General features: G+C 43.2%; 1 protein-coding gene across 1 annotated transcript; it reads right to left on the bottom strand.

The window, feature by feature from the left end:
- Positions 1 to 308: 308 nt before the first annotated feature.
- On the bottom strand, positions 309 to 11,358 carry dapk2a (death-associated protein kinase 2a). Its single transcript, XM_035527365.1, has 10 exons — positions 11,278 to 11,358; positions 10,609 to 10,680; positions 4,130 to 4,351; positions 3,222 to 3,360; positions 2,218 to 2,347; positions 2,019 to 2,067; positions 1,875 to 1,901; positions 1,577 to 1,729; positions 1,057 to 1,102; positions 309 to 965 (listed from the first exon to the last, which is right to left on the bottom strand). Exons 1-10 carry the CDS (start codon positions 11,280 to 11,282, stop codon positions 321 to 323), a joined length of 1,488 nt encoding a protein of 495 aa, XP_035383258.1. The 5' UTR covers positions 11,283 to 11,358; the 3' UTR covers positions 309 to 320.
- Between the last annotated feature and the right edge of the window lie 433 nt (positions 11,359 to 11,791).

The raw sequence follows: 11,791 nt of genomic DNA, 5'->3' as shown, positions 1-11,791 counted from the left end.
CAGCATAGTCCGGATGGAAATAAGACTTTAAAAATCTGCAATCTTCAGGCATTGGCAATACAAACATTTCTAAATTTCTCATGAATTATTTGTTTGGTCATTTTTCATATTGTAAGGAGTGTTTTATATTGTTATATCTTAGAACCGAAAATTCCATGTAATAGTGAGTCTTCCCAGCACTGAAGATCATAATGTGGTCATGATGTGTGTGGATCAAATCAAACGAAATAAAGTTTATTTGGCGTGTGCACATTTATAGTAGGTAATAGGCTCAGTGAAATGAAATAAAGTTTATTTAATTTCATGTGTGTGTGTGTGTATCATCTCTGCTGGTCTAGGTTGAGGCCTGTCAGCAGATCTCCCCCACAGGACCTGTTCAGTAGCTCCTTAATTGCTTCATTCAAATCTGAGTTAAACACACTGCTGAAGCTACAGCTGGGGAATCCCCCCCCACTGCTGCCAACCACTTGGTTTGATCCGACCACCTCCTGCACCCAGTGCAGCTCTGCCCCCAGCTCCTCCTGCAGTGCCTCAAAGTGGGCCTGCCTCTCCCTGTAGCGCTCACTAACACGGCCAACGGCCACCTCCACTGCCCTCACGTCCTCCTGCACGCCTCGCCTCTGCGTCTCCACCTTGCGGAACTCGTAGTGGAGCTGTGAGAGATCGTGATGGATGCTCTCACTCTCCTCTCTGTACCACAGCTCCTTCTGGCTGTAGATGGAAGCAAGTGCATCGATGTCCTCTTGCAGGACAGCCTGGGCTGAGGCCAGCTGGCTGAAGGTGTCCTCCATGCCTGTGATGTCCTCCACCACCTGGGCGAAGCGTTCAAAGTTGATGTAGGTGTTGTTGGGTGGCATGCTGGAGTGGGATTTGATGGTGTACTCCTTCAGCCGCTTGGTCTTCAGCTGTCGATGCTCACACTTCCTCTCCAGGGCTTTGCTGGGCTCCTCCCTGTGCTCACTAGACTACAAGTCCAAGGACAAGGACAGACAGACAGGGTGAAGGAGTGGACGTCATGGATGTGGGAAAAAACAAGAAAAGGGAGTGAATTCCTACCTTGATCCAGGGATGGTTTAATGCATCCTGAATTGAGAGTCTCTTTCTGTAAAGCAACAACCCAACAGCACCTCTGATAAGTAATTACTCCTAGACTCTGTCAAAGAGATCTCTCTGTGACACACACTAACATCTACGACACATTCTGTGACACACTAGAATCTACGACACTGTGTGACACATACTAACGTTTACAGCACTCTCTGTGACACACTAACATCTACGACACTCTGTGTGACACGCTAACGTCTACGGCACTTTCTGTGACACACCAATGTCTACGGCACTCTCTGTGACACACACTAACATCTACAACACTCTGTGACACACACTAACATCTACAGCACTTTGTGTGACACACACTAACATCTATGGCACTCTCTGTGACACACTAACATCTAGCGCACTCTGTGGAAGAATAACATCTAGGGCACTCTCTGTGACATACACTAACATCTATGGCACTCTCTGTGACACACACTAACTGACCCCACTGACCCCGTCTGCCATCAGCACTTACTTGGTGTCTTTCTGTAACAGCTGTCTGATAAAGCTCTTTGCGAGTTCACTGGTGTGGCCGAAAAACTCGTCATCAAACTCGTAGTTCATAGCTGAAATATTTCCTAATGTATCCTGCTTTGTCTCACCCAAGAATGGAGATGCCCCACTCAACCTGCACACACACACACACACACACACAAACATGGACAAACAAATAAACACAAAGTCAACTGATCAATATCAAGCTGTCACAGCAATTATGATAAAATGCTAAAACAAGCTCAAGGATATTTTTAGAAAACATTTCCCAAACTTACAGTATATAAGTGATCACTCCTATACTCCTAAAACAGAAAACCGTGCTTAGTTTGTTCACTAACCATGTGACAAAATGTGTGAAAAAAATTGTGATAAAATATCACATTGGATATACTGAAACAAAGCTGAAACAAAAGTCTCACCACATATCGGCCTGCAGGCCCAAAGGCTCATAGTTCACAATCTCAGGAGCTGAAAAAGCATTTGGACAGAACATGCAAACAAAACCAAAAGTGTGTCGTACAACTGCCTAAACATCAGCAGCACAGATAAACTGTGTAATCTGTTCATATTTCATATTCATGCTTGGCTTGTAATTTCTGTGTATGTTTTGTATCCTACCCACAAATTCTGGAGTTCCAAAGATGTTTTTAAATTCAGCTCCTTCCTCAATTTTATGAGCTAAGCCAAAATCGATGAGTTTGATCCGAGGCAGAGGAACATTCTTATCAAGAAGCATGATGTTTTCAGGCTACAGAAAAGGATAATCACACAAACGATTACCTCTCAAAACAGAGCAATAACACACAAAGCCACTTATCTATAACTAAGAATGAGAGCTGACTAGTTATATCAGCAGTTATCAATGATCTGCTCCAGACACAAAGCACAATTCCTTATTCGTGTATTTCTAAGAACAGTCAGATTTTTACACAGTAAATAGATGATGCTGATAATTAGAGTTTGGACAGATGGCTTGACTAGGACAGTTTTGTTAGAATGTTTTACCACCCAACTGTGCTGAACCCGACAGACACAGGAGAGCCCTGATATATGAGCTCAACCCTTACCCTCCACAACCGGCACTGGAGATCCCTGATATATGAGTACATGAACAGTTTGTGCAGTTTGCAGCTTTTGTTTTAGTAAAAAATATTTTCCTGGCTGCTCCATTCATGTGTAGTTGTGTGAAATGCAGTTCCCCTTAGCAGCTGAAGATGGATGTGTGCACTTTTTCACCTTTTTAAACTATTTTTGAATTTCTACAGGCACTGCTTCTGTTTTAACTAGTTCCACAACACCCAAACTAGTCCTTTTCACTGTCAGAATGTTCTGGTATGGTTTCCTTTAGCTTCCAACTGGGTTTTGCTGTTCATTTGAAACACTCCAACACTCCAGACTTTAACACAAGAAATAACAGACAAAATGACTCACATAGATGTGTGTAGGTAGTGACATCACCTCACATAAACATGCGTGGGCAGTGATATCACCTCACAATAAACGTGCGTGGGTAGCAACATATACCTTAGTCACACAGACGTGCAAGGGTAGTGACATCACCTCACACAGATGTGTGAGGGTAAGGCATACACCTCACATACGTGCGAGGATAGGGCATACACCTTAAGATCAAAGTGAGCGATGTTTCTTGTGTGTAGGTAGTGAACACCCTCCAGTATTTGCTTGATGAACTGAGTAGCCTCATCTTCACTCAGTGACTCCTTCTGAGCCAGGAAGTCAAAGAGCTCTCCTCCAGACACACTGAAACACGACAAGCACCTGTGAAACTTCACTACCATTGGCCATTCCTTCTTTAATATGTTACAAAAAAGTTAACAACCAGCCTTGGAACATTAGGGACTTCATGAGTATGCGTGTGCTTGTGTGTCCATATGTGTGTGTCTGTGCATGTCCATGTGTGTGTATGTTCGTATGTATGTGTGTGCATGTCCATATGTGTTTATGTGTATGCCTGTATGTGCATTTCCATATGTGTGTATATATGATTGTATGTCCATGTCCGTGTGTGAGTGTGTGTGTGTGTGTGTGCATATGACTGTATGTCCATGTCCGTGTGTGAGTGTGTGTGTGTGTTCTTGTGTGTGTGTGTGTGTGTTCTTGTGTGTGTGTGTGTGTGTGTGTGTGTGTGTGTGTGCATATGACTGTATGTCCATGTCCCTATGTTTGTGTGTGTGTGTATCCTCACAGTTCCAGGATCAACACCATGTCTGTCTTGTTCTCCTAGACGTCGTGTAGGGTGAAACACGGCAAGCACCTGTGAAACTTCACTACCATTGGCCATTTGTTCTTTAATATGTTACAAAAAAGTTAACAACCAGCCTTGGAACATTAGGGACTTCATGAGTATGCGTGTGCTTGTGTGTCCATATGTGTGTGTCTGTGCATGTCCATGTGTGTGTATGTGTGCATGTATGTGTGTGCATGTCCATATGTGTTTGTGTGTATGCATGTATGTGCATTTCCATATGACTGTATGTCCATGTCCGTGTGTGTGTGTGTGTGTCCTCACAGTTCCAGGATCAACACCACGTCAGTCTTGTTCTCGTAGACGTCGTGCAGGGTGACGATGTTGTGGTGTTGTATTTTCTGCAGGATGCTGACCTCCCTCTCAATGTCGTCTCTAAGCACGCCGCGCTGGCTAGCCTCGCTCTGACGCTTCTTTATGAACTTGGCAGCAAACTGGTGGCCGGAGCTCCTCTCCCAACACCGCTTAACGATGGCAAACTGCCCGCTATTGCAGCCACAGCAGTGAGGACAACACTCTGTCACGGCTAGCAATGTTTGTACTAACACACATTAATCAAAGTAGATCACAGGTATAGAGGCTCGTTAGGGAAACTTATGCAAGAGCAGTGACCATCTACAGGAGTACTGTTCCTACTGTTCTGACAGACACTGTGGAATATGAAAACATCTAAGATTATAGAATATTACACATTAATTAACATTAATTAACTGGCCAGATAGGAGTAATGACTCCTTCTGAGTCAATTCCCCATTGAAGGAAATACACTCATTCTCCTTGGTGACTTCAACCTTCCATCAGACAAGCTGCATTCCTCTTGCATCCTTCCGCTGTTGACAGCATTTGACCTCACCTGCAACCACTCTTCTCTGACTCACAAAGCGGGCAATGTTCTGGACCTGATCTTCACCCGTACCACCACAACATCGGGCATCGCAGTCACCCCCTCCACCTCTCGGACCATCACTTTCTATCCTTCTCTCTCTCCCTTTCTTCTCTTTCCATATAGTCCTCTCCAACATGTTCCTCCTTTCCTCTGTTGCAATCTGCACTCCATAACTACCTCTTCCCTTACTTCTACTATTTTGTCCACCCTTCCTCACCCTGACTCTCTGTCTTCTCTCTCTTTGGATACAGTTACAAAGACTTTCATTTCTACACTCTTCTCATCAATGAATCTTCTGTGTCCTCTATCCTCTAGACCTGCTAAGTCCTCCCCACCTGCCCCCTGCCTAACAGAAACACTTCGCTGCCACAGGAGAGAATTAAGGTCTGCAGAGCGGCGGTGGAGGAAATCTCGTGTAGATTCAGACTTTAGCTCATACAAGTCTCTCCTTTCCAAGTTCTCACTGGAAGTAACATCTGCAAAGTCATCCTGCTTCAGAGAGAAATTCGAATCATCATCATCTGATCCACGCAAGCTCTTCACTATTTTTTCTTATCTCCTTAATCCTCCCCCTCCTTCCTCATCTCTTACTCCAGAGGATTTTATCACCTTCTTTGAGGAGAAGGTTGCAGCAATCCGCCAGTCCTTTTCCTCTGTTCCCACCCCTCCAACCAACGTGCATTCCCCAACATCCAACTCTCTGACTTCTTTCCTCTCTCCACAAATGAAATTCTTCAATTCCTGATTTCCAGCAATCTGACTACATGTCCGCTGGATCCAGTTCCTTCTGCTCTGTTCCAGACAATCACAAGAGATCTGCTTCCTTTCATCTCTGCCATCATCAACAACTCCTTATCTTCTGGATACGTGCCTACTGCATTCAAAACCGCCAGGGTGGTACCAATCCTCAAGAAGTCCACCAGCTCCAGCGTTACCAACTACAGACCTGTATTACTTCTCTCTTTCCTCTCAAAAGCCCTTGAAAGAGCAGTTTATAATCAATTGTCTCTTTTTCTCACCCAGAACCAGCTGCATGATCCAAATCAGTCTGGCTACAAACCAGCACATTCTACAGAAACGGCCCTCATAGCAGTGACTGAGAAACTTCATGCCGCTAAAGCTGCCAAACAGTCATCTGTTTTGATTCTTCTAGACCTTTTAGCAGCCTCTGACACAGTGAACCACAACATTCTTCTCTCTGTTCTTTCCAGGTTTGGTGTGACTGGCTCTGCTTGGAGATGGTTTCAGTCCTATCTGGATGGACGGTCCTATCAGGTGGCATGGAGCGGATCCACATCCAAACCGTGTAGACTTTCCACTGGTGTTCCACAAGGCTCAGTATTGGGCCCCCTTCTCTTCTCTTTGTATACTCGTTCTCTTGGTGATGTAATATCTTCTCATGGTTTCTCCTACCACTGCTATGCCGATGACACTCAATTATTTCTTTCTTTTCCACCCTCTGACACGCAGGTCTCCAGACGTATCTCAGCATGCTTGACTGACATGGCATCATTGATGACAGCCCACCACTTGAAGCTCAACCCCAGTAAAACCGAGCTTCTGTTCATCCCAGGTACTCCCAACCCTTACCATGACCTCACTGTTTCCTTTGAGAACTCCCTGGTATCACCATCCGAAGCTGCCCATAGCCTGGCCATAACTTTGGACAACCAGTTGTCGTTCTCAACTCATGTTTCTAATCTAACCCAGTCTTGTAGATTCCTCCTTTGTAACATACGAAGGATTCAACCCTTTCTTTTGCAGGAAGCTACCCAGGTGCTTGTGCAGTGTCTTGTGATCTCAAAGCTAGACTACTGCAACTCACTACTTGCTGGTTTTCCTCTAAGAGCCATCAAATCTCTACAACTTGTCCAGAATGCAGCAGCACGACTGGTCTTCAATCTTCCGAAGTTCACACGTTACTCCACTGCTGCGCTCCCTTCATTGGCTCCCTGTAACTGCACACATCAGATTTAAAACCTTGATGCTTGCCTACAAAGACAAAAATGGACCAGCCCCTTAATACATGAGGTCAATGGTCAAAGCGCGATCTGTACCTCAAGTACTTTGGACCTCAAGTACAGCTCGGCTTGAAATACATTGCTTCAGGTCTCATGGATGACAAGCATCGAGACTATTTTCTGTCTTGGCTCCAAGATGGTGGAATGAACTCCTGCTTGCTGTCCGGACAGCAGAGTCCCTTGCAATTTTCAAACGCAGACTTAAGACCTATCTATTTGCAGAATATTTAAAGGACAACTGACACTGCTCCCATACTGACTGACTAATTTAGTACTTATTGTAGGGCATTGTTTATGTTGTTTAACAAACTCTAGCACTTATTGTTTATAGCACTTATCATTGTTTAAGATAGACCTTATGTATTTTGCACTTTTATGTATCAGCATTCATCCCTGTATTCTACAGTATTCTAGTTCATTGGTATGTTTAATTCTAACCTACTGTACTGTACTTGGATATATTCTATGAGTAAATGACAAAGCACTTTTGTAAGTTGCTCTGGATAAGAGCATCTGCTAATTGCCGTAAATGTAAAGGTAACCATGAAACCAAAACATAATGTACAAATATGCCAGGATTCATACGTTTTATTTGTTTTGAAAAACATTCACTCATGTTTAGACATGTTTATATAACCTCACACATGGTTTCATACAGCTATAATGCTATAATAAGTTCTAATGCACAATAGTAAGTGTCTTTCTTCCCCTTCTATGAGGTTTGGGCTTTTCTTTGCTGCAGCCACAGACCAACTGTAGGTCTTCATACAAGCACTCCAACCAGTTCTGTCTGCACAGACCAACCTTCTGTAGGTCTTCATACAAGAACTCCATCTAGTTCTCTCTGCACAGACCAACCTTCTGTAGGTATTTTTACAGGCATTCCATGTAGGTCTATTGTGGACATCCTGGCAGTCCCTTGCCCCAAATTACTTTTCCGAACAGCATTATCTTGGGGAGGCAATGTCCTTCTTACGTGTCCTGCCCATCTTGGTTGGTGTCTAAACAACAAACTCTCACCTAGTGCTTGGTTCTGGTGACTTGGAACAGGCCACAGTTGCTAATCTCACACTTCATACCAGCCAAAACTTGCATTGTGGAATGCATTGAACTTCACATACTGAGACTGAAACATCAGTGGAAAAACATGCTGTACAGAGCCTTACAGAAGCACGAGTAATATGAAGGCCTTGTAGCTCTTGGTCTTCAGTGTCTGTAATCTTCAGTGTCATGAAGGGTTGTTTCTAGAGTGGCTAAAACAACTCTGTTCATTTGATTGCAGCCAGTTTGATCTCACACCCGATTTCCACCACACTCCCCATGGTTTCCACCACACTTCAGTTTGTCCTAGGTCATGCAGCCCATTCGATCACTCTCTTGATCATCTTGTCTCTCACCATTTCCATTTTGTCCTCTTTCAAGTTCTGCTAAACCTGTATTGTATCACCCTGTACTGTAGCACCCTGTACTGTACTAATTCTGTATTTTATCACCCTGTACTGTATCATCCAGTACTGTATCACCCTGTACTGTACTAAACCCATACTGTATCACCATGTACTGTACTAAACCTGTATTGTATCACGTTGTATACAGTACAGGATATTCTCTGGTGGTATCCTGCCTGTCTAACATCCATAATGTTACACAAATCAACAGTATATTCAATCAAAGACCAGTCGTTTCATTCAGAGAAGTCATGTTGATGTACTTTCTTTTCGGGAGAAAGTGTGTGGTGAGTCAAGGCCCCATCGACTGTTCCCTGTAACATATTTCACTACAGCGCATGTGCAGCCAACAACACGGCCAGTGCGAGCGAGACTGGGGCCTTTACACAGTCTCCTCACTGTCTCCTGCTTTCATGGTGATCCGAGAAGCCTTATGGTAGACATATAAAGATTCCAGGCCTAAGAGAGTTTCACCAGCCATGTGCCTCGAGGTGTTTGATGTTCACCTGACTAGTGGTACCACTAGACACTAGACATATCACTACAGTAGTGATCTGATCCAGGAGGTCCATTGTTGGTTGGACTGATGATGCTACACAATACCAAAACCAAGCTACACAATATTTCTCCAGCACTGACAAGTGTCAGCATGAGAAGTTGATATTTAATCATAGTACTTGACTTAGTTACTGAGTGTCCTAAGTCAATGTGTTGGTCAATGTCCTTTTAACTCTGGATGGTGTTGGTGTGGTTAATGGACATAACACTGGTGCTGTTGGTGTGCTTATGATAATGGTGTCATTGGTTTTAGTGGTGTTAGTGGAAGTGCTGTCATTGGCTTTAGCAGTGTTAGTGGAGGTGGTGTCATTGGTTTTAGTGGTGTTAGTGGAGGTGGTGTCATTGGTTTTAGTGGTGTTAGTGGAGGTGGTGTCATTGGTTTTAGTGGTGTTAGTGGAGGTGGTGTCATTGGTTTTAGTGGTGTTAGTGGAGGTGGTGGTATTGGTTTTAGTGGTGTTAGTGGAGGTGGTGTCATTGGTTTTAGTGGTGTTAGTGGAGGTGGTGGTATTGGTTTTAGTGGTATTAGTGGAAGTGCTGTCATTGGTTTAAGCCGTGTTAGTGGAGGTGGTGTCATTGGTTTTAGCGGTGTTAGTGGAGGTGGTGTCATTGGTTTTAGCGGTGTTAGTGGAGGTGGTGTCATTGGTTTTAGCGGTGTTATCAGAGATGGTGTCATTGGTTTTAGCAGTGTTAGTGAAGGTGGTGTCATTGGTTTTAGTGGTGTTAGTGGAGGTGGTGTCATTGTTTTCAATGGTTAATGGAGGTGCTGGTATTGGTTTTAGTGGTGTTAGTGGAGGTGATGTCATTGGTTTTAGTGTTGTTAGTGGAGGTGGTGTCATTGGTTTTAGTGGTGTTAGTGGAGGTGGTGGTATTGGTTTTAGTGGAAGTGCTGTCATTGGTTTAAGCGGTGTTAGTGGAGGTGGTGTCATTGGTTTTAGCGGTGTTAGTGGAGGTGGTGTCATTGGTTTTAGTGGTGTTAGTGGAGGTGGTGTCATTGGTTTTAGCAGTGTTAGTGAAGGTGGTGTCATTGGTTTTAGTGGTGTTAGTGGAGGTGGTGTCATTGTTTTCAATGGTTAATGGAGGTGCTGGTATTGGTTTTAGTGGTGTTAGTGGAGGTGATGTCATTGGTTTTAGTGGTGTTAGTGGAGGTGGTGATATTGGTTTTAGACGTGTTAGTGGAGGTGATGTCATTTGTTTTAGTGGTGTTAGTGGATGTGGTGGTATTGGTTTCTCTGATTTCAGTACATTTTATACATGTTGTACAGATTTATACAATTACTCCTACATGCACTCAGGTCAAGCAAAACTGCTTTTGAACATTGCATTGTTGGCTAGGAGTTGGGTATGCAAACATAGTTCCCTATCTGTAGTCTATGTGACTGGACAGTCAGGAGTCACTGGACAGTCAGGACTCACTGGCCAATGTATACACACACATAAACAGGGTAATTGTGTAATGTGTAAATGACACAAATTCTAAATCCTGTGATGTTTCACTGAAATCTGATTTTTACCTCTGTGGGACAACTAGTGAAAATATTTGAAATCAAGGGTGTGAGATTAGCAGCCAAAGCATACAATAACCAAAAGACAATAAAGCTATGTTAACACTTCAGAACTGGAAGGCATAATTATATAAGAAAACCTTTTTCTTTATATAAGAAAGCCTTTTGCTTTGAAGAAAATGCTTTTGTCTTCTTGGTTGGCTGCGTTCAGCGTGATTATAACCATAACGCCAGTAGGAATAAAAGGGCAAGCCTGCACACACCAGTCTAATGCCACATGTGTTACACATGATATTGTATGGTAAGAAAAAGGGTTTAAATAGTTCACCTTCCAAGCTCCTCTCCAATTTCATAGACGTCTTCAACCTTCTGCTGCGTACACATGGCCATTCTCCACACTCTACACACACAGAAATAAGTGGTGAATGCTGAGCATGTCTGTCTGTCTCTCTCTCTCCCTCTCCCTCTCCCTCCCCATTACATCAACATTTTTATTTTTAGCCAATACACAAATGTATCGTTTTTTTCATATAAAATTACTTGAATTTACTAAATGACTAAACCAACTAAATTTGGACTAAATCCAATTAAAAATAGCAATATGACCCCAGACCCCAGTGGCCAATTGATAGAAATATTACATTACAGCTAAATACATACTTGCTCTTGTCATCGGCAGGCAGTCTATGTTAAAAACACAACAAAAAAAAACCAAAACGGTCGCTTATGGAAAGGGCACATTTATTAAGAGAAATCGTAAAATTAGTCGTTGAATTCGAAATACGATCGACATGAACAAATTTCCCAGTTTTATAGGCAAGAACAGGCGAGAGTTGCGTTAGAGGAAACTCCGAGTTTGACGTTTTGATTCAGCGATGACAGAATAATTCATCTGCTTTATCAGCAAAATTATGAGCGTGGAGACCTGCTCCCCAAAACAACTCTCATCTGAAAAGAAAATCTAGGACAGTTAATTAGAAAAGCATGGGATTCTTACCTCATAAATGATTAGGTGATTAGATGTTTGTCTGGGTTTGTGTGTTTGTTAAGAGAACATGTCAAAGTAACTGGGCGCGCGTGTGAACGCTCGTGCCTCTGCGTCTAAAACAGGACGCCACCTGTTGAAGTGGCGCCTGCACGCTGCACGCGCTAGGGCACGTGGAGTGTAAAGTTGGCCTGAAGGTGAAATGTGACAGTCTTAGTTTTCTGATATCTGAGGTCTACAATGATTAACATAATGCCATAATGCTCAACATAACCTCATAACCTGTCATTTTAAGATCGCCTTGGAAAGCTGAGCCATTTCACTGCAGTCGCATTCTAGAAGCACGCTGGTATTATTTTCTATCAGTCATCTTTCATTTCCTCCCTGTCCTAGTCATATGATGTTATTGAGCTTGTTTTAACATAACTGAGAGTGTCTTCGTAATTAACTAAATAAATTGCCTTGTGTAACTTAAATTTTATATGTAAGAGGATAGCGATCTTTGCACTCTGGGAGATAATAATTC

Source organism: Electrophorus electricus, chromosome 1 (assembly GCF_013358815.1).
Source record: "Electrophorus electricus isolate fEleEle1 chromosome 1, fEleEle1.pri, whole genome shotgun sequence".
In the NCBI taxonomy this organism is placed as follows: Eukaryota; Metazoa; Chordata; class Actinopteri; order Gymnotiformes; family Gymnotidae; genus Electrophorus; species Electrophorus electricus.
This window is presented reverse-complemented; position numbering and strand designations above follow the sequence as displayed.